This window comes from Paroedura picta, chromosome 3 (genome assembly GCF_049243985.1).
Source record: "Paroedura picta isolate Pp20150507F chromosome 3, Ppicta_v3.0, whole genome shotgun sequence".
NCBI classification, from domain to species: Eukaryota; Metazoa; Chordata; class Lepidosauria; order Squamata; family Gekkonidae; genus Paroedura; species Paroedura picta.
Window position 1 is genome coordinate 118,887,696 of NC_135371.1, and position 27,768 is coordinate 118,915,463.

General features: G+C 47.6%; 2 protein-coding genes across 7 annotated transcripts in view; one reads left to right on the forward strand and one right to left on the reverse strand.

Annotated features, from left to right (window-relative positions):
• The first annotated feature begins 11 nt into the window (after positions 1–11).
• XAB2 (XPA binding protein 2) lies at positions 12–22,837 on the forward strand. The gene is made up of 19 exons (XM_077327406.1): positions 12–157; positions 1,074–1,222; positions 2,151–2,274; positions 4,991–5,188; positions 6,030–6,164; positions 6,332–6,496; positions 8,624–8,768; positions 9,369–9,520; positions 10,055–10,174; positions 14,965–15,096; positions 15,993–16,124; positions 17,471–17,584; positions 19,014–19,176; positions 19,510–19,700; positions 19,847–19,969; positions 21,011–21,182; positions 21,275–21,401; positions 22,383–22,495; positions 22,655–22,837. Exons 1-19 carry the CDS (start codon positions 32–34, stop codon positions 22,714–22,716), a joined length of 2,643 nt encoding a protein of 880 aa, XP_077183521.1. The 5' UTR covers positions 12–31; the 3' UTR covers positions 22,717–22,837.
• Positions 22,838–23,462: 625 nt separating this feature from the next.
• The window catches only part of CAMSAP3 (calmodulin regulated spectrin associated protein family member 3), a 44,974-nt gene continuing 40,668 nt past the window's right edge, over positions 23,463–27,768 (reverse strand). For all 6 annotated transcript variants that reach the window (XM_077327400.1, XM_077327405.1, XM_077327401.1 and 3 more), the window contains 5 exons: positions 27,492–27,718; positions 27,196–27,292; positions 26,878–26,996; positions 26,479–26,597; positions 23,463–25,413 (listed from right to left, as the gene is read on the reverse strand). In XM_077327400.1, the coding sequence (XP_077183515.1) occupies positions 25,111–25,413; positions 26,479–26,597; positions 26,878–26,996; positions 27,196–27,292; positions 27,492–27,718 (865 nt within the window). In that variant the 3' untranslated portion in view covers positions 23,463–25,110. The remainder of the gene's footprint in view (positions 25,414–26,478; positions 26,598–26,877; positions 26,997–27,195; positions 27,293–27,491; positions 27,719–27,768) is intronic.

A 27,768-nucleotide genomic window follows, 5' to 3' on the forward strand; every position in this document is an offset into this window, starting at 1 on the left:
GGCTTCCCCCCCCCCGCCGCCGCCTTCGAGGATGACGCAGGCGGGGACGGCGAGCGGAATGGTCAGCCGGAGTGGCGTCATTGGCGAGCGCCAGTGCCTGGACGAGGCGGCGATGCCGGAGCTGGAAACGGTGCTGGGGAAGCGGGAGCTCCTCTTTGTGAGTAGGGCGCGCGGGGCGACGCTGTCAGTGGGGACCCCGCGCAGTTAAGCGAGGTGGAGTCGCTGGGGCTTTGGACAGGGGTGGAAAAGCAAAAGTGGCGGTGTCCTTAAGCATGTGCAGAGTACCTTTGCCTGAGCCCTGTATGGCCATAACTGTCTTCCACACGTGCCATAAGACAGGGCTGCCAGTTTAGGCAATATGACTCGATAGTTTCTTACACTTCTCATTCTAGCAAATCAGCAGCAATTTCTGCCAGCCAATGACACAGTCAGGGAGGCTGTGAGAATCATGATAGTGTGCCCACATTGTTTTCATCAGATGTTACCAGAAAGAAAGAATAATGTGACCTGGAGGTAGTTCTGTGTCTCTTTTAAAAATTAGCTTGGTTGTCATTAACTTTTACAACTCCCTTATGAAATGGGCCAGGATTATTCTCTTTTTGCAAATTTGAGGTTTGGGGGGAATGAAATATGACACTGAGTTGCTTGCTTAGGGGTCACCCTATGAGTTTGTGATCAGAGTATTTACTTCCCAGTTCATTCTTTGTAGCCTTGTTTTCTGAAATTCTAGATTACAACCAAAAACTGTTCAATATAAATAGGATAATACACATAACCAACATCAAAATACAGTTGTGTAGATAATAAAGCAGGATTACAAGGCAGGAGAACAACATAGTAAATCATTATATAAAATAAATAAAGCTGGATTATTCTGTTAAATAATAATGCAATAAAACCTGCCTTGTAAACACAATGAAAACTGTCTTAAATTCCACATACGTTAAATACAACTTTATTCACTTAATCAAAAATGCCCCCCTGAACAATTAGAATATACTGTCCATGAAGTTATGAAACCTTACCCTTTCAGTAGCCAGAAAGTTGATTATCCCATTCTCTTCGCAACACAGGAGGAGGAAGATCTGCAGTATGAGGAAGAGATCTTGCGGAATCCCTTCTCGGTCAAGTGCTGGATCCGTTACATTGAATTCAAGCAGAATTCTCCCAAACAAGTCCTAAATCTGATCTATGAGAGAGCTCTTAAAGAGTTGCCAGGCAGGTATGCATCTCTCTCTCTCTCTCTCTCTCTCTCTCTCTCTCTCTCTCTCTCTCTCTCTCTCTCTCTCTCTCTCTCTCTCTCTCTCTGATGTAGAGTGCTTCAGAAAACTCTGCATAGATAAAGATAGTAAGAGAAACTGAGGCTTTTTCAATGCAGTTTTAAAATATATTCCTATTAAATATTAAAGATCTGTTTGATGAACTTGCTGCAAACTCATTTCCCAGAATGAGACAAATGTGTGCTGGGCAGATGGAGTCCTTGTCAGCCTTTCCATAGAGTCTGTTTTAGCCAAAAGAGGGCAAGATTCCCTGACTCCTTCTGTGTGAGAAGAACAGAGTGTTTTTACTTTCTGTGTGTGCATCTAGTGCATCTTTATTCCACCTTTACTTCAACAAACTTAGAGCACCATAGATGGGTCTGGTCTTTTTCTTTGCCTTCACCTTGTGAAGTAGGATAGACTGAGAGAGAGGTCACCCGGTGACTTCATGGCAGAGTGGGGATTTGAATTCAGGTCTCCTAGATCCTTGTCCAACACTCTAGCCCAGCCTTTCTCAACTGTTGAGAAACCCCTGAAGCATTTTTCAGGCTTCGAGGAACCCTAGCAGTGGTGTGATTGTGCAGAATATGGTTGGGAAGGATAATTGTGTACACGCCCATCCGGGGCCCCTTCCCTTCGCAAACCCTCCAAGCCCATCATTCACTATTGGGGGTGTGTGAGTTAACATGATTATATCACCCAGTAAATATTTAATAAATTATAAAAAATAAATACAAAATTAACTCCCACGCACTTGGGAAACCCTCCCAGGGCCACTAAGAAGCCTCAGAGTTTCATGAAACCCTGGTTGAGAAATCCTGCTCTAGCCACTGTATAGCACTGGCTCTCAGTTACTATGATACTAACAGCTTCCTCCATTACGTTTTGCAGCTACAAGTTATGGTATAACTATCTTAAGCAGCGGCGGAAACAGGTGAAAAGCAGATGTGTGACGGACACCAGCTATGAAGAGGTGAACAACTGCCATGAGCGGGCTCTGGTCTTCATGCATAAGGTATAGTAGTAGTAACAGTATATTACAGTTATAGACCAGAAGTATAAAACTTCCAATAGCAAAAAATATTTACACATTACATTAAGCACTTACCACCAAAATAAAAACTCAAGAAGGTGCCAAAGAGCCAACTAAGAAAAATGCACAAGAATCAGGTTGTCGCAGATTATGTGGGAACAATCTGATTCCTGCCCCAGTGGTGCCTCTGCCAGCCATCTTCCACATCCAGGGTTGTCCCCAGCCCTGGTTCCTCCTTCCTGGCATGAAGCCAGGAGGAGACCAGGGCCCTTGGCTGTGGTAGCAGGAGGAATGGGCTTGGGGGTAGCTGGAGGGAGCTGGGACTGAGGGCTGGTCTCCATGCTGCCGCTGCTGTTGGCACCACTTCTGCCGCCGCCGCCACCACTCTTTGTGCTGGCATCGCCATCCCTGCCCCAACCTTGCCTCAGTTGTGCATGTGGCAGACAGGACTGCCATTGGCGCCACTTCTGCCTCTGGTGCTTCTGTTGCTAACACTTCTGCCACTACCACTGCTGTCGCTGCCACTGCTGCTGCTGCATCTACTGGTGCATTCCCTGGGACGGGACAACGGACATCACCTTCATGCCCATTTCCACCCCAGGGGGCAAACCAGTACATGTGTTCCCACATCAATAATCACAGGGGTGGTACAACTTGTTTACAAAGAAAGACTGAAGGAGTTATGGGTCTGTCTGTTTGTTTATTAATCCCAGGGAGATAACCATAAAGAAAGAACACAACAGAAGTTTATAAATGTATGATCCATTTGGAAAGAATTAGTGGAGATATTATTTTATTTATCATATATGTATGCGTAGCCAGGAGATCTGAGGATTGGCTGGCTGCTAGGCAAAGGATGTTTGGAGGTAGTTTGCCATTTCCTGCCTCCACGTTATGTTCCTTAGCTGTTGAGTTTTGATGGGATCAGGCTCACCTAGGGTATCCAGTCATGACTAGTAGATAAATGAATCTCTTTGAAAAACTAAAGAGGAGGTTATCCAATGAAATTGAATGGCCCCAGACTAACTCACAAAAGTACCTCATACTGTATGAAGGCATTAGCCTATTAAGGTCAGTGTTGTGTATTCCAATTTGTAGCTGCTGTGCAGGCTTCCAGGTGGAAATCTTTCAGGTAACCTACAGTCTGATCCTTTTATCCTGAGATAGGAGAAATTAAACTTGGGATCTCTGCGTGCAAACCACTGAACTACATCCCCTCCTCAAAAGCAAAAGGAAATATTTCATGTAATGCATGATAAGTAATTATTGCAAAATATGTTGATGGTAACTCAGCAAGCCAGCTTTTTAAATACAGATCTAGATTTATTGATGGAGGATTTGTTTTGGCAAAATAACTAAACATGGAATCTCTATGAACCAAGGTGATGAAGTGGTTAAAATCTTGGATTAGTGAGCAAATTTCAGGTCCCCACTGAACCTTGAAGCTTATGGGATGGTCTTGGGCCAGTTGTAATATCTTGGCCTAACCTATCAGAAAGTTTTTTGAGGATAAAATGGGGAAGGAAGAACCATTTGTACCAATCATTGAAGCCCAGGGCAACCCTATTCCATCTGATCTAAGCTAAACAGGGTTGACCCTGGCTAGTATTGGGATAGAAGACCTCCAAGGATTTGGATGCAGTTCTTCCAAGGAAACTAGGGGTCATATGGGAGGGCCAATGCTGAGTCAGCTGCATTGGTTGCCAGTTGTGTCCCTGATCAAGTTTAAGGTTTTGTAACCCTTAAGGCCATTTACGATCTGGGTCCGTCATATCTGTTGGACTGCCTATTGCCTTATGCCTTCTGCAGGGCTCTACACTCTGCGAGTGCAAATCTGTTGGTGGTCCCTGGCCCGTGGGTGAGGTAGAACTAGATAGATTGATATGTTGAAATGCCATCTCCAACTTGATTACATATCATATTCTGAGCAAAACAGCCATCTCTGTCACAGCCTGATTGTGAAACTGTTCACAGAGGAATCCAAAGTCCGAGCTTCTTCATATACTTATTATCCAAATTAGCTCATGATAAAGCTGCATTATTAATTAAGCAGCAGATACAGCTGGACCTGAGTAAAGCTCCAACTTTTTTGGCCCCAGTTAAAACAAGATATGTTCTGGCCCCTGACACTTATCTGTCTCAGCTGGTAATAAGTAAACAAAGAAACGGCATTTACCCTTACAAGATGCTCCGTCTTGCCTTCAGCTCTTGTAGAGGGTCGCTATAAGAACATTCCCCTTACACTGAGACAATGTTTTTGCGGGAGTGGCGAAATTGATACAAGAGAGCATATATTGTTCCACTGCCCTGCTTATGTAGACATTCATAGCAACTTGATTGAACCACTCCTTAAAAAGTTGTCAGAACATCATGATGTAGATCAAGCAAAGAGGCTGCTAAGTGATGTATCCCCCCAGGTGACAACTCAGCTGGCTAAGTTTTGTGCCGCTGCCATACAAATCCGATGCTCTAAAGTAGCATAATTTTAAGTTCTATTTTATGATCTGTTTTAAATTGTATTATATTAAATGACCATATTCTTTTGGTCTTTTATGTATTAACTTTATATAACTTGGTCTGAACGACTGTAATAAAGTTTGAACTGAACTGAACTGTCAGTGGCATCTGGATGATCCAGAGTACTGGATAGGTCCCACAAGATGATTATTAACATTCTTATTGTCCCATGTACTTTCAGATGCCTCGGATATGGCTAGATTATTGCCAGTTTCTCATGGACCAGTGTCGAATCACCCGCACACGCAGGACCTTTGACCGAGCACTCCGGGCTCTGCCCATTACACAACACCATCGCATCTGGCCACTGTACCTGAAGTTTGTGCGTCTGTACCCATTACCTGAGACAGCTGTACGGGTCTACCGCAGATACCTGAAGGTGAGTGGGTCACCTGGTTCCTAACTAATGTGTCTCTTGCTTAGGAACTGTGTAGGTGCCCACTTTAAAGCAGGTCTTGTACTCTAAGCAAATGGCCACATTCCTGTTCTGTTAAGCTTCATTAGTGGCATCAAGTGGGAGAGAGGAAACAGCTTACTTTTGTGTATAGAACTAGTTAAAGGGTTAGAAAAGAGCAAGAGTCCAGTTGGCTCTAATGGGCAAGAACTGAGGCTGTTGGCCCCTGCCCAACCAAGCTGCAGCAGGAGAACAAGGATTTTTCCTGCCCAGCTACCCAGCCACATAGCTGCAAAGTGGACACCAGTGACATCTAGTGATGTCAGCAGCCACCTGAACTTTCGGGACGCACTTCATCACTCCAGGGGAAACTCTCACAGCACCCCAAGGTGCTGTGGCATTTCAGTTGGGAATCTTTGAGTTAGACTGTTATGCAAATACTACATTTTGTGTGTTTTTTTGTTTTTTTGTTTTTTTGTTCTGAAACGTGTTCCAAAGCTGGAGAAAGTTAAAAGAGAAAAAATTAAGCTCAATCAGAAGACCATGGATCAATGATCAATGATGAACTGGGAATAATTGGGAGCCACAACTTTCCCTCATGGTCTTTGATCTGTTATGGGCTGTTGCCTAAGTACAATTTTTATGTCCTTCAGTTTTCCATCCCACAGAGCAGACAGCATCAGTTGAGCAGCTTGTGTATATAGAGGAATGGCCGTTGTATTTACCATTGGGTAGAGCTGAATTGCCATTTCTAGGAATGTGGGAATTACTATGTGGTCCTCCAGTTGCCATTGTTTTGGAATTCTCAAATATGTTAATGTTGCAGTTGAGCCCAGAGAATGCTGAGGAATATATTGAGTATCTACGCTCCATTGACCGGCTGGATGAGGCTGCCGTTCGCCTGGCTGCTGTGGTTAATGATGAACGCTTTGTGTCTAAGGAGGGGAAATCCAACTATCAGGTAAGGCTCCTAGAGAATCCACTCAGTTCTTCACCACAAAATAGCACAGAGGCTCCTTTTCATACTCTTCACGTAAACATGACTTCTAAAAGATCTATGTACTTGTCAGTTCTCTTACTTCCCAGAGGTTTCAAGATCTCCCTGATACTTTTCACTCTCTGTTGCAGCTGTGGCACGAACTATGTGACCTCATCTCACAGAATCCAGACAAGGTCAAGTCTCTTAATGTGGGGGCCATTATCCGGGGTGGCCTGACCCGTTTCACAGACCAGCTGGGCAAGCTGTGGTGTTCCCTGGCAGACTATTACATTCGCAGTGGGCATTTTGAGAAGGTAGGTACATGGGTCACATACAATTATATTCCAGGGCTCAGTTGAAGCTAGGTCCTAGTGACAAATTCACACAAGCCCAGGTGGTAACAGGGGCAGAGTTTAAGTCCTTGAATGGTCTCCTTTAACCAGAGTTGGTGTATTCTAGTAGCAAATCTAGCATGTGGTACGGGCCCCACAGTTACAGGGGCCCCATAGTGCTGTCCGGTTGGGGTGCCTTCACACTGTGATTTTTAGGGGATCTTCAGATTGTTTTTATTTATTTATTTGTATGCCACCCTCCCCTAGAAGTTTGGAACAGCTCACACAGTTTAAAACACAACACCATCATATTAAATCTAAAAATTTTAAATCATATTTATCACATCATCCGTCTATAAGACAATAAATAGTATCAAGCTGCTTGATCCATCTCATTACTCTGGGATAATAGCAATGGGGGGGGGGATTTAAAGTGCACTTCAGTGCATTTTTTTTCACTTGTGAACTACAAGAATGGACAAAAGAAGCTCTCAGTTGCTTCCAAAGTTCTAACTATCTCTGGGAAGGGTGCCCTGCTGATACAGCACAAGTAACAGGGTCAGCTGTGTTCTGCTAAGGCCCTGCAAATCCTTAAACTGAGGCTGCCTTTAACTCCTGAGATATCTGCTCTAATCAGAAGTTTATGAAGAGGAATTGCAGATAGGCAACTACCTTCAGCCCTCTGATAAAAAAATTGGAAACTGGATGTGTTGCTTATGATGTGTACATCCCATTTACTGGGCCATCCAGTAAGTAGGTTTTCAGGAGGTTGTACTAATACATCCAAATTAAAACCAGTTTGACTAAAGGTCTGTCTTTCTCTGCATGCGTGTGCATTACAGGAAGTGAAGCTTTGCTCAAACGACTTTGATTCCTCTTTGTTTCCATTCTTGATATTCTTCTGCTCACCTGCACTTTTAAAACGGCTTGATTGATTTTCATAGATATCAAGGAAGAAACAGGCAAAAGAGCTCCCAGAATCCACTCCAACCCATAAAATCAAAAGGAAATAAAGAAGTGAAGGAGGTTGCCAAAGAGAGGCACCCAGATATAAAGAGAATTAAAAGTTAGTGAGCTAAGAGGAGACAGAGGAAAGGCATTGTCAAGATTGGAACTCTCTATTGCATAGGAGATAACAGTATTTTGCTACTCAGAGATATCTATTGTGTCCATGTGGATGTCCGAGTCTCAGAGCATTTCTCTTGCTGTATGTCATCATTTCCCTTTAGCACAGAGATCAAACATGGAATACTGTAAATTAATCACTGGAGTACTTGCACTTTTCTGAGCCTGCATAATTTTTCAGATTAAAACCATCAGTTGAAAAAACTCTATTTAGCATCCTGCTATGCATACACAAGGGCTTCCCAATTATGGGCTCCTTAGCCAGGATACTGCCGCAGAGAAGCAAAACAGCATCTCTTTGTGCTGCATTCAGGCACCGCTCAAGGGGCAGAAGAGTCACTCTCCCGCTTTTTTGTGCTGCTTGGTCAGAGTTCATCTTCCCTGCTGATTTTTTATAAACATCTTAGTGCTTTCTTGGTATGATGGTGTGGGTAACGACGTCCACTATACTCTCTGGGCCAGCACACTTAAAAAAAATAATCCCAGTTCTGTTTTCTTGAATGGTGCTGAAGTCAGAAGGAGAGATAGGAAAGATGACATATGGACATACAGGACTCTACAGGCTATACTTTTTGTTTAGTCTTGATTTTAATTGCCCCTCATGTTGATACTCAATACTGTTTTAGCAAACATGCTTTGGATTTGGTCAGAGGCGTTAGTGGATGGCTTTTAAACGTATAGTCAGGCTCCCGGCCAGTTCAATGCAGTGATCACTTCAGGCTGAGTTATAGGCTGCTATTTAACAGCTGCTGTTTCTTAGTGCAGAAAATTCATTTCTTGTCCCAACTCTTTCTCTTATGTTGCTGTCCCAGTGGTGGCTACCTGTTGGCATCTCACATAATGTCTTGAAAGTCGAGCTCCTTTGAAAGATTGTCATGCATACAGGGGCTTATGGGTTGCTGGCGGTTAGGAGAAAGGCCACCTTGCCTCCCTTTGTGCTCTTGGAGCAGTGACCAGTGATCCCTGTGTCTCTGTCTGTCTTAGGCTCGAGATGTGTATGAAGAAGCAATACAGACGGTGATGACGGTGCGAGACTTCACCCAGGTGTTTGACAGCTACGCCCAGTTTGAAGAGAGCATGATTGCTGCCAAGATGGAGACCCAGTCTGAGATGGGCCGTGAGGAGGAAGGTGAGAGCTGCACAGCTGGTGGGAAGCAAGCTCTGCTTCTGCCATGAGGAGGCGGCCTTGACAGACCATTTCGGGGGAAGCATCTTGCAGGGTTTTCCTGAAGCCCTTAAGGCATGGCAGATTTTGCTCACTGCAGTTTTGACTCCAACCTTATGCTACCAGGGAATTTCTGTTCTGCTGTTCTTTGCCTTTTCTGCTGGTTGTGGGAACCCTGAGCCCTAATTCCCTTCCTCTTATTTGAGTGCTTGGGAGCTTGGCTTACATTATCACTAGAACATTCAGATAAGAAGATAGAGAAGAACTCTGGGTTAATCGCTGATGGCCTTCCTGCACTGCCTCTTGCCCTTCTTGAGAGCCAGTGTGGTGTAGTGATTAAGAGCAATGGCATCTAATCTGGAGTTTGATTCCCCCTCTTACCACATGCAGCCAGCTGGGTGACCTTGGGCCAGTCACGGTTCTCTTGGAGCTCTCTCAGCCTCACCTGCCTAACAGGATGTTTGTTGTGGAGGGAGGGAGGGAAGGTGATTGTAAGACACTACTTTGGATAGTGAAAAGCAGGCTATAAAAAACCAACTCTTCTTCTTCTTGATGGGGGCGTAGATGACGTGGACCTGGAACTGCGCCTGGCTCGTTTTGAGCAGCTGATCACACGCCGGCCCCTGCTTCTCAACAGTGTCTTGCTGCGCCAGAACCCTCACAACGTCCACGAGTGGCACAAGCGGGTGAAGCTGTACGAAGGCAAACCCCGAGAGGTAGGGAAGCAGTGTGTCAGCAGAACCACTGCTGGCTTGAGAGGCCAGCCAAGGCAGCAGGTTATACACACAGTTCGCTTGTAATAAAGGCTGGATTTATGGCATGAAATGTGGAAGGTCCATGTCTGGAGCTCTCTCCTTAGGAGTTGCTGCCTCCCCACCATTTCCAGGTTGGTGGAGATAGTTCTTTCTTTACTGTGTGCTTGAAAAACATCATCCAGCTACACCGGGATCCCTCTCCTTCACAATTCTGTGCCTGAGAAGCTGAATTGCCTCTGTCTATTAACGGGAACCCAGGCAGTACACTTTATTTTAGAGTCTGCCATGCTAGACTCAGGGGTGTTTATGGATTACTGTTCTTATTAGTCCAGTTAACCTGCTAGCCTGAAGGCTGGCCGGGGGGCGGGGCAAAGACAGAACTACAACTGCGATGTGAAGTGGCTAGCTGAAGGGTGCAGAGACCACCCGGCTTTGTGTGGAGAAAGGCAAGAGCCTCCTGGCATCATCTCTAATTCTTCTGATTATCCTTTCCAGATCATTAACACTTACACAGAAGCGGTGCAGACTGTCGATCCTTTTAAGGCCACTGGGAAGACACAGACCCTGTGGGTTGCTTTTGCCAAGTTCTACGAAATTAATGGACAGATAGAAGATGTAAGTGACACACCAGAGTGGGAAGCCAATGCTGCCCCTTGTATCCTTTTAAAGGTTTACACCTTCGCTTTGCTGCTGCTGTGATTGAGAGTGAGCAGGACTTTGACTGGGAGGGCACCCACTGATGTGAAGTAGAGCGAAGGGTTTCTGATGCTCCTCAGCCAATTCTGCTTGGTTGGCTAGGCATGGGGGAGATGCCTGCACCAATTTCATTCTCTTTCCCATCTGTTCTTGAGTCTGCTTCCCTGACACACCATCCTCTTTGCTCCCCTGCTTCCTTCCCCCAGCCTTTCCCTCTTGCTAGGACTTCACAACTGTGGGGTCTCTCTCTACTTGGGGAGAAAAGTTCCCCATCAACCAGTTTTCACTTTTCTCTAGTCATTGCTGTCAGGAGCAGAGAAACTGTTCAGTTGCAACAAGGCAGCTAGCCAAACTTTCTGTCCTTTGAGTAAACCAGAATTGAAGGCGGGAGCTGTTTTGGGTTTTGATTTTAATATGCTGGATTGTAAAGTTAAGATTATAATATTTTATTGTTTTAATAGTGTTGTTTTAATATGTTGCAAGCCACCTTGAGCCCTCAGGGAGGGGTGGCATAAAAATCTGGAGTGGAAGCATTGTGGGGCTGTGGTTAGATACAAAAAGAGTTCTGCTTGGTGGCAGGGGAGAGAAAGAATAGTGGGAGGGGGAATGTATTTTTATGAAACCTTTCTGGATGAGTGTGGGGAAAATGAGTGTGGGATTCAGTGGAATTGTACTAGCTCACTCATCTGAACGGCTGCCCCTTGAAGGTACTTTGGAGACTTCAGTTTGTCCAAAATGCAGCTTCTGCCAGACCTCTGACCGGAACATCTTGGTCTTCACATATACAGCCTCTCATAAAACAGCTGCATTGGCTGCTTATTGGTTTCCAGGTCAAACTCAGGGCGCTGTTTGTGACCTTTAAATCAGTGGTCCCCAACCTTTCTGAGGCTGGGGACCGGCAGGGCATCGGACCACGCCCGCACATTGGGCCGCGCCCGAAGCGCGGCCCGGTCCTAATTCCCTCTCCCCGCCCTCCCGCAGTAAGAAGCTTCCCGGGCCGCAAGCTTGCGGCCTGGGAAGTTTTTTACTGCGGGGGGGGGGGCGGGGAGAGGGAGCCGCGGCCCGCCCGCAGGTTGGGGACCATTGCTTTAAATCACTAAATGGTCTGGAACCATCATATCTGAGGGATTGTGTCTACACACAGACACCCCCCCCCCAACACACACACACTGGTGGCTGTAGTCCTCATGTCACGGACTACTGGTAGTACCAGGTCACAATTTGACTCCATCAGGGCAGAACCCCATCCAGGTGGAGTGCCCTCTCAGCTGAGACCCTAGCCCTGTCTAGGTTCCTCAGGCCCTGTAAGGCTGATTTTTTCCCTCAGGCCTTTCCTAGTTGATTCTGTTTTGAGGGATTAATGCTGGATTTACTGTTATCAGATGTACCTTTGTTCACGTTTTTATACTCTGTATTTTATACCATTTTACCTCTGCTTTTATACTACTGTAAATGGCTCTGAGTCACACTTTGTGGGGAGAAACAGTATATAGATTGAAATAATAAAATAAAATTTCTCACTGGGGATACTTGGGGTGGGTAGTACAGTTTGTTCTTTTTGCTTTTTGTCAATTCTAGTTGACCAGTCTGGCTGCTTTGTAGAGTTGGCCAAAGAAATTTGTAGACAAATAAAAACTTGTCCACCTTTTACTTGATCTTGAAAAAAAAATCCCTTGTAATTTCCAACAACGTAACAGGCTGATGTGTGGAACTCACAGCAGTATCTAGTCCTTAACTGCCAGCCTCACAGTCACTCTCCTGAGCTTTCTGTGCCTACCAGTCCTTCGGAATAAAACCTGCTGAGTTAACTTAGCCAGTTTCTAAGTAAAATTATAAAGGGTCAGACTGTTAGTTTGGTTTTCTTACTAAGGTAGAAGGGCTATGGACATGCTTATATATTGTCTGCATACTTCTTGTTGGACACATGGGCAACAGAGCTGTAAAATGGAATTTAGCTGTAAAACAATTTAGATGTAAAATGGAATTTTTATGATTTAAACTGTTGTACCAGTTGGTGTTTCTTAAATGTTTCAAATTTTTAAAAATGCCATGGATTCAACAGCAGGCCTTGAACAAATCTTTAACCGCTCCTGCGGAGCGGATTAAATAAAGCCCTAAGGGCTATTGGAGAGGAGTTAGGGCGAGCTCTGTCCATGATAAAAACTCAGAGGGGCGAATCAGGATTTGCCCCTCCAAATGCCACTCAAGGGCCAGGCGGCCACTGGGGAGGCGTGCAAAGCGCCCCTCCCCTGTGGCCGCTTGCCCCGGCCTTGCTGCGCCGAAGGACACGCTGCCTTCGCCCATGGTGAGTCCTCCTGCCTTCCCATCGCCCTGGGGAAAGGAGCCAGGATGCCGCGTTGAAGATGTGGCATCCCTGCTCCTTTCCCTCCCCCCCGAAACACACTACGTCCCCGCACGACACCAACTACCCCCCCTCCATCCCCACACCCCTTCCCATCCCACCACCGCTCCCCTCCCTTAAAACACCCTCCCACCCACACACTCACACAACCGACTGCTAACCCCCCCAACCTCCCCACGCCCCGCCCCGCCGCCGCTTCCCACATTTCGAACACACACACTCACCGCGCGCACACCATCTGATCACCCTCCCCAGACCCCGCTGCTTCACATGCTTCCAGCGCCCCCAACCACACAATCACCTGTCCGCCCGCCGACCGATCACCCTCCCCAGACCCCTTCCCGCCCCGACACGAAGCACCAAGAACCAGCCGCCACCTGTCCTCCAGCCACCATCCCCGTCCCCGCCCTTGCCCTTCCAGCCTCACTGACACAATGCTAACCTTACCCCGGTCCTCCGCAGCCCTTGCCCTTCCTTTACATTTCACCTGCACCGGCCGCTCTGCCTGGCTGCTCCCACGGCCCTTTAATGAACCAGGCATGCACGGAGTCACACGCAGGCCTGGTTGCAAGGCCCAACGTGCAGCTGCGGGCCCCACCACCCCGCCCCCCCCCCGATGCTCCACGCTTGCCCGGAATCCCGAGCATGCGTCCTTCCCCTCCCCGTCACTCGCCCCGCCCCCCAGCCCACGCTGTGCCGCTTTCCTGCCTTCCCCTCACAGCTGCCGCTGAACACTACACCGCCTCCTCCCTACAACACCCTGCAAGAACACTTCTCCCAACGCCCAAGCTATGCCCATTTTTATAAATGGGCTTTATCCCTAGTCATGTATAAAAATCTGTATTAATTGGTTGCTTGTAACAATCACCCACTTGCCCCTTTTTTGGGTGGAGGCTGGTATTCTGATGGATATATTGAAGGACTGCAATCTGGATTTTCAGATAGTTAGGTGGATAGGGAATTGGCTAGAGAACCGCACTCAAAGAGTCAATGGTGTTTCATCAGACTGGAGGGAGGTGAGTAGCGGGGTACCTCTACCTCTAAATTTTTAACGTATTTATTAATAATCTAGATGAGGGGGTGGAGGGACTACTTATCAAGTTTGCAGATGACACCAAATTGGGAGGACTGGCAAATACTCCGGAAGATAGAGACAGAGTTCAATGAGATCTGAACACAATGGAAAAATGGGCAAATGAGAACAAGATGCAATTTAATAAAGATAAATGTAAAGTTCTGCATCTGGGTCAGAAAAATGAAAAGCATGCCTACTGGATGGGGGATACGCTTCTAGGTAACACTGTGTGTGAACCAGACCTTGGGGTACTTGTGGATTGTAAACTATACATGAGCAGGCAGTGTGATGCAGCGGTAAAAAAGGCAAATGCCATTTTGGGCTGTATCAACAGGGGCATCACATCAAAATCACAAGATGTCATAGTCCCATTGTATACGGCACTGGTCAGACCACACCTGGAGTACTGTGTGCAGTTCTGGAGGCCTCACTTCAAGAAGGATGTAGATAAAATTGAAAGGGTACAGAGGAGAGCGCCAAGGATGATCTGGGGCCAAGGAACCAAGCCCTATGAAGATAGGTTGAAGGACATGGGAATATTCAGCCTGGAGAAAAGGAGGTTGAGAGGGGACATGATAGCCCTCTTTAAGTATTTGAAATGTTGTCACTTGGAGGAGGGCAGGATGCTGTTCCCATTGGCTGCAGAGGAAAGGACACGCAGTAATGTACAACAATATAGGGTAGATATCAGGAAAAAGATTTTCACAGTCAGAGTAGTTCAGCAGTGGAATAGGCTGCCTAAGGAGGTGGTGAGCTCCCCCTCACTGGCAGTCTTCAAGCAAAGGTTGGATACACACTTTTCTTGGATGCTTTAGGAAGCTTTGGGCTGATCCTGCGTTGAGCAGGGGGTTGGACAAGATGGCCTGTATGGCCCCTTCCAACTCTGTGATTCTGTGATTCTATTAGTTGCTGTGATAGCTCAGATGTCAATTCTCTCTGCTGTTCATGTATGACTGGGATGGTGAATAGCCCCACCTGGTGACTAGTACCATCCACCCTTGAATTACCATTTCCTTTTTGGCTTCTGTTGATGATCCTAGGGGGCCCCAGTAAAAAGAAAGCCAAACTAGATCACTGAATGCTGGAGTCTGCCTGCATTTACAGAAGAGAGGATTAAATTCTGCATTCATAGATGGTAAACTCCCTGGAGGTCATAGAACTGAGGAGTTCTGGTGACTTAGCATGACCCAGAAAACTGAAGGCATAATAACCTGCCATTCTGAAATTGGTGGCCCGGACGGAGCTGGATTGACTTTGCTTTCCTTACTTCAGGCTAGGACCATTTTTGAAAAAGCCAGCAAGGTGAATTTCAAGCAAGTGGATGAGCTGGCCAGTGTGTGGTGTGAGTATGGCGAGATGGAGCTACGGCACGAGAACTACGACCAGGCTCTGCGCATCCTGCGGGTGAGGAAAGAGGGGTGGGTGGGGGGGGGTTTCTAGGGAGCAGTGGCTGGGAAGCAGGGAAACCAGTGCTCCTCCTCAAGGTGATAGATGGATGGCCTTGTGGTCAAAACACAGGAATCATTTTTTCCCGTCTGCATATTTAGAGTGGGGTCTGCTGGCTGGCAGGGGCTCCCTTTTAGTCTACAACCAGAATAACTCATCATCATAGTTATAAATGGGATGCTAGAAGCCAACACTTGGAGCTTCTGTACCTCAGAAGGTTAAGGAAGGCCACCTTCCTCTGTGGCGCTCTGCAGATTACAGGTGGCTGCTTGTTTCTGTGGGCACGCGGGCACAGGGATTGCATTGCAACACACACACACCCCTTTGGGTCTCTGTCCTCTTCCCAAACTGCAGCTATGCTGTTGCTTTAGTCCCATTGAGAACAGCAAGTCTCAAAGAAGCAAGAAAGAGGCACTGTGGTGTCGTTGTTAAGAGTATCAGGCTAGTACCTGGAAGACCCAGGCTCAAATCCTCATTTGTGCCACAGAAGCTTGCTGGCTGACCTTGGGTCAGTCTCATACACTCAGTCTAACCCATCTCACAGGGTTGTTGTGAAGAGGAGGAAGAGAATGGTGTAGGCCACTTTGGGTGCCCATTGAGAAGAATGGCAAGGTATAAATTAAATAAATAAATGCAATGTAGAGCCTGTGAGATCTTTGGGAGCCGTGCTGCAAAGCAAAGTAAGCTTACATTCTAGCTTTGCCAGCCTAATGCATGGCATTTGCCTGGAAGCAGGTATTTACAAATGAGCCCAGTTTTTAGTCTCCGGGGCTCCTCAGCAGTCTGTCATCTCAGCACTGCTGCGGATCTGTCTCCTGTGCATTCATCAGTTCTATCATCTCTCGCCTCTGCAGAAGGCCACAGCTATACCGGCTAAGAAGGCAGAGTATTTTGATTCCTCAGAACCTGTGCAAAACCGTGTGTACAAGTCCCTCAAAGTGTGGTCCATGCTGGCTGATCTGGAGGAGAGTCTTGGCACCTTCAAGGTAAGTGGCCGTCTTTGTTCCTGCTCTCCCACACCAAGTGCCTGCCTTGCCTATAGAGAAGGGAAATGCCAGCATCCCTACTTGGAGTATCTGCAGTGGCTCACCTCACACAGTTGGTAAAAGGTCCCTTGTGGGGGGGGGGGGGCTCTCTTGTCATTATCTTTGTTACTATAGCCCCAAAGAGGAGTGCATTCTCCCTGGCTGGTCCTAATGATTAAAGCTGATTGAATAATCTCCTTCTACCCCTAAATGTCTGAAAAACCTTCTGAGGAAGTAAGCACTGGGCAATAAAGGTCTCCTTGAGCTAGCTGAGAGACAGAATAAGGGTCAACATCTGGGAATTAGACTAAAGACAAATTAGAAATCCAGCCCCAGTTTAGCAGGCAAAAGGATTAACCGCTGGGATTATCTGTTCTGGCAGGGAATGACTTTTACTGCTTAAGGCCTCCCAAGTGTCCTTTCAGCCAGGCGGAAGTGAGTTGGTTTTGAATTTAAAAAACATTTCTTGATTTTTGCGTGAAGCCAAATCTGGATGTTTGGTAGGACTCTGTGCTTCTTCTTGTTGGATTTTGGGCTCTTCTGGGTCATCCAAAACAAGAGACTTGTTTCTATTCTGCAGGCTGTGCCCCTCTAATCCACTTTGATATCTACAGCTATGAAATAGTCCCATGAAAAGGCACTAAGGCCACAGCAAGGCTGCTACAGCAGAGCCATTGGCTCCTGGTATCTGAAGTGCTGGAGAAGAATCTATCCCTTTGGGAGTTGGCTCCAAACAACTGGCCTCCATTTTATGGCAGTGGCATGCTTCTCTGCTGCCTGGGCCAGACTTCCACAACCTAGACATACCTTTGGCTCCCAGTCCCAGAACCTGAATCTCTGCTTACAGCATGCTAGCTTTTTCGGTGCTGATGCACATGTTGTCCCAAACAAACTTATTAGCTCTCTGGACTTCCTCTTCTGACTCCTAATGCTTTTGCTTTGCACGTTATTCATTTTGGTTACTCTCTGTGGAAGCCTCACCTGTCCCCAGTGCTTCCATTCTTCCTTTCTGCTCCCATGTCCTCTCCCAATCTGACTGGAGTCCATGGAGGGCTCTTTGGCTCCAGAGTGAAGCCTTGGTCATCTGTCTGGATTGACCAGCAGTGGACTATGCTGCAAGAGGCAGACTTCCGTGACAGTGGATGCGCAGGCATACATGTATGACATATTTCCTTCTTGCTGCTCTCCTTGCCCTCTGTCTGGTGGTGTTGTGGGGGAAGGAGTAGGGACTGAAGGATCCACCTGAGCTGCTGTTATTTTTAGTGGCTCAGCTTACAACTAACATTTCTCTGTCTTGCCACCCTCAGTCTACTAAAGCTGTGTATGACCGCATTCTGGACCTGCGCATCGCCACCCCTCAAATCATCATTAACTATGGTCTGTTTCTGGAAGAGCATAATTACTTTGAAGAGAGCTTCAAGGTGAGGAGGCCCTGCCAATACCTCTTTGTAGAGTCCATCTGTCCAGTCTGGGTGCCACTAGGTGCTGAAGGCCACTTCATCCAGGAGAAGGGGGGACCTTTGCTCCTGTGCCAAAACTCTGCCTCCTGATGCAGGAAGAGGGAGAACACTTGGCCTGAAGAATGAATAAGCTCAATTTGGTTTACAGTGGGCTATAGAGCCTCTTGTGGCGCAGAGTGGTAAGGCAGCGATATGCTGTCTGAATCTGTCTGCCCATGAGGTTGGGAGTTCAATCCCAGCAGCCGGCTCGAGGTTGACTCAGCCTTCCATCCTTCCGAGGTCGGTAAAATGAGTACCCAGCTTGCTGGGGGGTAAACGGTGATGACTGGGGAAGGCACTGGCAAACCACCCCATATTGAGTCTGCCAAGAAAACGCTAGAGGGCATCACCCCAAGGGTCAGACATGACTCGGTGCTTGCACAGGGGATACCTTTACCTTTACCTTTATACTATAGAACAAGATTTCTCAACCAGTTTTGTGAAACATGAGTTTTTTGACAGCCCTAGAGCAAGTTCCTGAATGAATGGGAGTTAATTAATTTTAAATACATTTTAAATGTGTTAAACATTTATTGAGTGATCTGATCATATATGGTCATGTTGGCCTGCCCCCCCCCCCACCAAAATGACCAATTATGGGACTGGAGGGGGTAGAAAGGTGAGGGAGCTTGAGTGGGCGTGTACACAGCTTTGCTTCCCAACCATATTCTGCACAGTCACACCCCTTCTGGGGTTTATTGAAGCCTGAAGAATGTTTCAGGGGGTTCTCAATGGTAAGAAAGTTGAGAAAGGCTGCTGTGAGCTGGCCTTGGCTGAGAGTGGCAGGTAACAACTTGAAAAGTAAAAAATAAATAGAAGCTAGGGACTGGGAAGGGTTGAGCAAACGAGGAAAAAGAATGTAGCTCATTAGCTGAAAAGATGTTCTGCATATAGAAGCTCCCAACTTTATTCATTGGCATCTTCAGTTCGAAGCTTGGTGTAAGGGTTAAGAGTGGCAGCCTCTAATCTGGAGAATTGGGTTTGATTCCCTACTCCTCAACATGCAGACAGCCCGGTGACCTTAGGCCAGTCACAGTTCTCTCAGCCTCGCCTACCGCCCAGGGTGTCTGTTGTGGGGAGAGGAAGGGAAGGTGATTGTAAGCAGCTTTGAGCCTCCTTCGGAAAGAATAAAGCCTGGTACAAAAAAACAGCTCTTCTCTCTTCTTCAGGATTATTGAGTTGCCAGACTGGGAAGATTTTTTACTACTGGAGAAGGGCTTATGGTTGGAATAGAGTACACTGGTGGCTTAATTCTTAGTTTGAGCAAGCAGACTGGGTTGGTTTATTTTCCTCTTGAAAAGTTCAAGAAAAATGTGAACATCTCATCTCCACCATCTGTTCCCTGTGGCAGGCATATGAGAGGGGCATCTCCTTGTTCAAGTGGCCGAATGTGTATGACATCTGGAACACCTACCTAACCAAGTTCATTGACCGCTATGGTGGCAAGAAGTTGGAGCGTGCTCGGGACCTTTTTGAACAGGCACTGGATGGCTGTCCCCAGAAATATGCTAAGAGTAGGTGGTATTACCATATCTTGCAATAGGCAGAGGTGCTAATCTGTTGCTCATATGAGTGCGAGTTGGCAAGAAAAATGAATTCCTCTAACCCAGGAATTTGGGTGATGAAAAATTCGAAGGCCCTAGAAGCAGGACCTACAATATTTCCTTTGTTGGTGGTCTAAATGCCAGTTGCTGGGGGTCTGGGTCCAATGGCATATCTTCCTTGAGGACTGTTCCATGGAGGACTCAAAAATCTTTTCCTCTGGCATGAGAAGCACCATCCAGAGGCAATCCTGGGGTCACTCTGGAGGGGGAAGAGTCCAGCTGTAACTTCCCATCTCTTCACAGCTATCTACCTGTTGTACGCCAAGCTGGAGGAAGAGTATGGGCTGGCACGTCACGCCATGGCAGTGTACGAAAGGGCCACTCAGGCCGTACTGCCCTCGGAGCAGTACGATATGTACAACATCTACATCAAGAGGGCAGCTGAAATCTATGGGGTCACACACACCCGTAGCATCTACGAGAAGGCTATCGAGGTCAGTTTCTTCTCCATCAGCGGTCCTGAGTGCAGGTCCAGGTTGACTGGCGTTGGTTTGCAAGGGACGGCATTTGCTATTGAGGGGCTGGATAGGCTTTAATCCCCTTGGCCTTCTCACAGTGTGTTTCTGGTGTCCCGTTGCAGGTTCTGTCGGATGAGCATGCCCGGGAAATGTGCCTCCGGTTTGCCGACATGGAGTGCAAGCTTGGGGAAATAGACCGAGCTCGTGCAATCTACTCCTACTGCTCGCAGATATGTGACCCCCGAGTAAGTCTCCTCCCCTCTCCGAACATGTTCAGATGAATCAGATACGTGGCTGGGAAGGCCTCCTGTTCTTCCCTGAGAAGAGTGCAAACTCTTCCTTTTGTGTGGGAGGGCTTGTAAATACTAGAGTCCCATTCAGCTCGAAGGCAGCTTCTTTCTTGGGAATGAGAATACACTTTGGGATGGCAGAGCACAATACAAAGACCCAGTGCCCAAAAGGAGAGGGTAACAGATCTAAAAGCACCCACTTCATTTTCAGTAGATCTGTGTCACTCCAGTATTGCAGAGTCACTAAGAAAATGTTTAATGCTCATGCTTCGATGGGCAAAGCTGCCAGAAATAAGCTGGGCAGTTTGGAGGCTTCAACGGTCAGAAGAAAAGAACACTGTCTCTGAGCAAAGCTAGGTGCAAACGGCTTCAGTCCTGATCCCATCAATGCTTGCCCAGGCCAGAGATGTGCATAGCAGAGGCTGCCACTAAGACAGGTTCGCCTTCCTTTAGCCACTGAAACCCCCCCAGACCTGGTGCTCTTAGCATCTGCTTTGACACTCTCTGCCTTGCAAGGAACTCTGGCCAGGGCAAGGATGGAAGACGGGAACCGACTCTGCTGGGCTTGGCACGTGGTCGGGAAATAGGCCATCTGTCATGCAATGCAACGAGGAAGGGTTGAGCACTTTCTCAACAAGGATGTTTGGGAAATTTGGACACCATGTCCTGCGTGATATTAGGCCATGTTTGTTAATGTTCCTGACACTATTGAATGCAATTCTCTTCCCGATAATGATAAGTGGCTGTAATCATTTCAAAGTGAAATACGTCACTCAGGATAGTAAGCAAATAGCTTATGAAACAATTACATACAAAGAGACTGTGAGCAGGCCACTTGGCATAGCTTAATTTGGAAAAATATAATCCCCCCCTTCTCCCATTTGCTGTCTGTAAGCTCCAGCCATCAAATGTTGTTTTAAGCATTTGGGGGGGGGGGTGAGGCTCCAGGTGACCCTCTATGAAGACTGAAATCACCATAGCCCTATTTTTCTTTAGACCACTGCCAACTTCTGGCAGACATGGAAGGAGTTCGAAATCCGGCATGGGAATGAAGACACGATACGAGAAATGCTGCGCATTAAACGAAGTGTGCAGGCCACCTACAATACCCAAGTCAACTTTATGGCTTCCCAGATGTTGAAGGTGTACAGCAACGCCACAGGCACAGGTGAGAGAGAAGTGCCAATTCCCCCTCCGGTCCAGCTCTGCCCCCTTCCTGTTTCTGCTCTCACTCCCATTTACGCATCTCTTCTGGTTCAGTGTCTGACTTGGCGCCTGGCCAGAGCGGTATGGATGACATGAAGCTGCTGGAGCAGCGAGCAGAGCAGCTTGCAGCTGAAGCCGAGAGAGACCAGCCTCGTGCGAAGGAGAAAATCCTGTTTGTCAGGTATGGGTGGCTAGAGCCCAGAATGATTTCAGGGCTAAGCCCTCTGTTGTAGGCTCGAGCCCGGAATTCCGTGTTGAGCAGCCTGGAAAGAAATAGGAGAGTGTGGAGATTGCTGCTACTGGTGCCTTCTTGAAAAGCTTGCTTGTTCACGTGGGATAGGCACTGAATCGTACATGTTTTTTCTGGCCACAGGCTTGAAAGAGGCAGTGGATGATGGCCGCATTGGGAGCGTCACTGAGGCCGTTTAGAAACCTTTCTTTGTATTTTGTGTGCAACACAGCCCTGAACATTTCCAAGCAGTATCTTTAAAGTTACATGAAAAACTTAGGAGACTTGTACTCGAATGCTGGATGGACTCACTGTAGCTCGAAAAGGTGGTGGGACTGAGCTGGTCCCAACAGGCTGTTCTGGCATTTAGCATCTTAAAGGAGACTGGAACAGCCCATGTGGACTGTCCGCTTGGGAGGGGAGCAGCAGGGACTTACAGAGACCCATGATGAAGCAACAGGACCTTGTAAATGCTGTTCTCTACTGGCCCCCAGAATGCCCTTTTTTATAATGTTTCTTACATCGGCCTTTTGGCCATGGTTACGGCCAGTGAGCTCCAGAGGTTTGGATACAGTGTAGGGGTCAGGTGGGGCTTTCAGTTGGCACTGCAGATTTTTAATAGAGATGCTTTTGACAACAGCTGCCACCATAACATGGCATGACTGCTATGCATGAGCAGCTAGATACTTTTAAACACTGTTTTCATTTTAAAAGGCATTCTGCCAAGCAGAGCTCCTGCCTGAAGTGTGAAGTGTTTACTACTAGTTTACACAACCTCCCTCCCTAACATTTTGTGGCTGTGCCCATGGGGTGGAGCAGAAGCAAGGTGGCTGCGGGAGAACAAGAAGTGCCTTTTGTAAGGGGTCAGCTTGATAACAGGCCATATAGTTGGGCTGGCTAGTACTTCAACACTCTCTCCTTGCTCATTCCCAGGAGCGATGCTTCCCGCAGTGAGTTGGCTGAACTCTCCCGGCAGGCCAACCCTGATGAGATCGATATAGACATGGATGAAGACGGGAATGAGAGCGAGGATAATGAACCTGATGGTAAGAGGGGGAAGGGAGGTTGGTGGTCACTCAATGATCCTCATGGCAGACTGAGAACTTAAACGCAGTGGTGGTGCCCTAGACTGCCCACCTTGGATAAGTTCAAACATGGCTTGTTTTGTACTTTGCGTTGACTGGCCCCCATCTTCCCTTTGGCAGAGGTTCAGCTGGAGCAGCAGAGCGTCCCTGCTGCTGTGTTTGGAGGCCTTAAGGATGACTGAACAGGGCTCTTCACAAGCAACTACTTCTCTCAGATCGCTTGTATTCATCCTTTACTTTCTTTCTTTCTTTTTGTCAGTCTGGCAAGTTACTATTTATAAAATAAATGGTCTAATAGCTGTTGCTGGTAGCTGTTGCAGGCTGATTCATGCACAAACCATCGTAGAATTTCGTTCCCAAACTGTATCTCATGCCTTTTACTGAAAAATGAGTTTAACTCTTCCTTCTAACATGTGATGGCTACAGCTCAGCTTCAGCAGTAAAGAAAATTGAACTTTTGAGCACACAAATCCCTATAAGTAATATGGGTTTCTTTTTCTTTACCATTCCTGAACTATAAAAAATAGAGCAAAAAGGAGTAGCAGTAGCTGCCAGATTTCATTAAACCTTCTCCGTTACATTCAGAACCAACAGGACAAAGGAATTTTTAACATGGGTGCAGGAGGTATGACTAAGCTGATATTTAAAGGCAATGGAGCATCCCTGAAAAGGCATCCTCAGCTCTAGAGGTTAACTTACAGTAATCTACTACAGCCCTGGTTTCCCCATAGCATCCATCTGGCTGAGTGGGTAAGATGGAAGAGCATCATCCATATCCTTGCTTGACACAAACAGGTAATTTGCAGTGCTTAGTACCCCATTACTATTAGACTCAGACTCCAAAGTAACCAGAAGAAGGAATTGCAGAAAGAGGGCATTTAAGCAGGGTTGTAACAAAGTCAATTAAAAAAAGAATACAGAGACACCCTAAGAGAGAAATGGCAGTTTTCCTGCTGTATTGAAAAGAAACAACAACCAGGTGAATTGCTACTACTGTATTCTGCAGCTTTTTCCAGAGGCTCGAGCTTATTTTGCCCTCCCCACGCAGTTCATCAGTGGACACGGTTGACGACAAGTGCATTCAGTGTTCACAATTAACTGTTTGTGAAGGTACACAACAGGCCTGCTATGCAGTAGTGCAGTTCCAGGCTTCTCTCAGCAGCCCAAACTCACCAGAGTAACAACCAGCAGAAGGCTCATTTAAGTTACTTTATTAAGCAGGCAGGGCAAAGTTCCCAGCTGCTTTTTACACTGACCCCTCCCCCACCTGGCACTAAACAAGACCCACCCAAAAACACCTACTTGACATTCAGTCAGCAACAGGCAACCACAGGAGACCGGGAATGGTTGCAAAAAGACAGAATTGGGCTTGTGGATTCTGAGCTGGACAGCAGCGTTCCTCTTTTTCCTCCACCTCGAGAGCAGCTAAGACTCCAGAAGAGCAAGGACAAACATGGGAAGGAGAAAGGTACCGAAGTGGGGAGGGGGAGGTGCTGTAGTGGCCCTAGGTACTCCACCTCCCTTGAAAAGGAACTGAAGAAGTGTATCCTACATTCGTTGCCTACTCATGCTCTTGAGTGACTCATGGGGGGGGGGAAGAGGAGGAGGAATACTCTACTCTCCACGGGCAGCTCAGTTCAGGATGCACAGAGGCTGGCTCCATGATCTCAGCCCCTGCCAGGTTCTTGGCACTTAACGGAAGTGACCGAGTGAAGCTTGGCTCTGTCTCAAATGGAAACTGGCTCCCTACTTGCATCCTGCTTCCCCGCTCCCCTCCTGCTAAAGGATTATTACATGTCAGTAGCCCTTTCCCCTTCACCAGAGCACCCTTGTGAACAAGGGAATCAACAAAAAAAAAGCTGGCAAGAAGAAAAACATGTAAACAAAAGACCCAAAGGGAGATGGGAAAACACACACACACACTCATTCCCTCACTCTGTGGTCTCCCCCCATCATGCCAACCACATATACAAATTCACCTTGCCCCACTGTTCCAAATGCAATTTGATCCTTTTTTATATACAAATAATTGGAAAAAATCATTAAATAGCTCCAATACATATGTATAAGTATGTATAATATAAACAGGGGCTGCCTAGGCAAAGAAAAACCCAGCACACAACCAGGAAAGGCCTGAGCACCACGCTCCAGCCTAGAAGGGATCAGGAATAAAGACCCCTTTCCGTGCCCCGGCTGTGGACTGACATTCAGAGGTGATGGTTGGAGGCAGATGGAGCATGCAGAGTCCAGACTCCATCCCCCCAGGACCCTAGATGTAGGGCAGTGTGACTATGGCAACTTTGAGCCTCTGGCTTATCTTGGGATTTGGCAGTTTCCAGAGCATCTTTCTTTGTACCCACCCCCAAAAGCCAGGATCAGTCCCCTCCTCAAGGCGGGCACCAGAGCTACCCTCATCCCCCCCCCCAGATCCCAGTGCGGCAGCCAGCTCTGATCCGGCCAGAGTGAGCACTAGAGAGGCGCTCTTGCCTGAGGACCCCACTACTCCAGCCACCTATTACGGAAAGCTGCCTGCAAAGTCCAGGCAGGGAGCCGACGTGGAGCTTTTCAAGTCCTGGTTATTTGGGTGTGCCGGGCTTCTTGGGCGTGCCGGGCTTCTTGGTCTGCCAGAGGTGGCCCTGGATGGTGAAAGCGTCAACGCTCATAGACATGGTCTTGCTGGGGATCTGGGTGAAGCGCTTGCGATCGGAGCTGTACTTGTAGATGCCCTCGATCATGGGCATAGTGATGGTGCGGGGCCCGTAGCCGGCCAGGCGCGTCAGCTCCTCCGTCTCCCCTGACAGCGTGTAGAGGGCTCGGAACTGGCAACTCGAATCACGGAAGAGGATGAGGAAATGGTTAGCTTTGCTCTTCTCAACTTCCTAAAAGGGAAAAAAAGAGAGGAAGATGGGAACGACTCAATGTCATGCCTTACTAGAGATGGCTCTTTAAAAGAGCACAAGCAGTTCTATCTTCTGGCCAGGGCTTGCCCCACTATCAAAAAGTGAAGCTGGAAGAGCAACAGCCTCACCTTTTCCCCCACAGAAGAAAGGGAGCCCCGTTGTGACCCAAGGGGACAATCGCTCACCCAGATCATCTAGCAGCAGCTACCTCCCACCTCTCACCCCCAGTGGCCTGCCGGAATTCCATGTGCTTCACCAGCAGCTCAGAAAGGAAGGGCTGAAGGAGCTCCAAATCAGCTCACAATGGCCTTCCCTTCCTCTCTCCACAACAGACACCCTGAAAGGTAGGTGCGGCTGAGGGCTCTGTAAATCCCCCCCCACACACACACACACACACACACAAAAGCCCAAACCTTTAGCACTTAGTACTACGATAAATCCCAGTGGCAGAGTGCAATGTGGTCTTCAAGTAAAAAACAAATCAGCACGGACATTTCCTTTGTTCTACTAAGCAAAAGCGTATGTCCACAACCCCAGATTCAGCCACAGATAAAGGAACTGCAGCCAGCATTTTGTACTTCCAAATTTACATGGGCAAGAGAAGAGGGAAATTCACATGACTAAGACACCAGTGCAGATTTCAAATAGTTAGGAGCCCAAATAATAAGTTGCAAAGCATTACATAAACTTTATAATGTTTCAGTGGGCTGAAATAGTCACAGCTAAGCAGAGAAACATGAAATCAAGGGAGAGAAACTATTCCCTTTTCTTGCTGAGCCATCATGAGAAAAAGATGACACATTTTCAACTAATTCTCGACAAGCACGAGGACTAGCACTTTTCCTTTGAAATAACCTGCTCTCCGTGGATATTAAGTTCTATCACTGGCTACATCCAGTCCCATAAACGTCCACCCAGTTCTTAGTCCCAGCATTGGTGCACGCCGCTATTTGTTATGGGGAAAGCTAGATGAGATGCGAGAACTGACTGTACCATGGCCCACAGCAGTCAATGAAGTCTCCCTGCCCAGTTCCAGTATCTTACCTCTAGGATGCGGTTTTTCTGAGGCTCATTGACTTTGCCAGCAAGGCAACAGTGTGATAGTGCATTATGGATGATGTACTTATTGGACTTGGCACTGGGCTCCTTGTACAGCTTGGGCCCTGTAAATGCAGAGGCGGGGGGGGGGGGGAAGAGATCAGCAGTCAAAGGGACGTCTTCTCCTGAAGGGGAACCACTCCCTGCCATGATAGGTTGAGGGGTTTGGAGTTCCCTCACTTAGCAAGGAAAGGGATTTGGAAATTCTTGAATACACCCACAGCCAGTTCAAGGAAACCAGCTCTGCCTATGCATTGGGGGGAATTCAGTGGAGCTACCCTCTGAAAAGACGGGGAAGGAAAGCAAAAGTACGTGAAAGCAACCACTGAGGCAGCAGGGGCTCACCAGTGTACTCTGGTATGGAAGCGGGTGAGGAAGCAGTTGACGCATTCTCCCAGTCACGCTCCCGGTTCTGGTTTGGCAAGAACCGGCTGGGGGACATTGGCCCAGAAGGAGATGCAGCTCTGGAAAAAAGAACAGAGAGAACATCATAGGCTTTGCAGAAGCCAACCCATATACTTGGCTACACTCCAGCCAGAATCTCCTGGCTGCAAACCAAGACCTGTTCACCCACCCAGAGATCACATGGACAGAGCAGCCTTTCTGCACTGGAAGAGAAACACAAGGACAAGCTACGGAGAAAACAAAACAACAGACACTCACCGAGAAGACCTCTTGATGGAAAGGGTATTGGCAGGGTCATTGGCCACCGTAGAGAGAGAGAGTGTTGACTGGGAGTACACCTTGCTCAGCTTGGAGCCTAGGAAGAAGGTACAACATTAAGAGCAGCCCCTTCTCCATGAACATGCCACTACTGCTGGAAGCCAAACCTCCAGAGCTAGCCCTGCTCCACATACACAGCATCCTGCCCTCTAGTCCCTCTTCACAGAGGGACTTCTTCCCTGCCTGCAGTGTACACCCAACTTGGTCTCCTGGCCACTCGGCAGCTCAGCTCTTACCGAGGAGCCCTTTCACAGGGCTGCGTGCAAGGGCAGAGTCATCGCAGAAGACCGTCTTGGGCCGCCCCTTTTTCAGGGCACGTACAGTGGTGGGCTTCTGCCGCAGCACCTTGTCCAGATCCTCCATCAGCTTCAGCTGTTGGCGTCTCAGGTACTCCTGGCGGGTGAAGTCCCCACGCCTTGGACCCACTTCCTCCTCCTGCCGGGGGCGCTCTTCCGACTGCAGCCTAGGGAAATACATACCCAGAAGACGGAGGGAGGGGGAGAATTCTGGAGA

Excerpts from the sequence above, each read along its gene's own strand:
- XAB2 (XM_077327406.1), top strand. The coding sequence starts at position 32 with ATGACGCAGGCGGGGACGGCGAGCGGAATGGTCAGCCGGAGTGGCGTC. Across the intron at positions 5,189-6,029 it reads TCTACCGCAGATACCTGAAG|TTGAGCCCAGAGAATGCTGA; the intron begins GTGAGTGGGTCA and ends TTAATGTTGCAG. Across the intron at positions 6,165-6,331 it reads AGGGGAAATCCAACTATCAG|CTGTGGCACGAACTATGTGA; the intron begins GTAAGGCTCCTA and ends TCTCTGTTGCAG.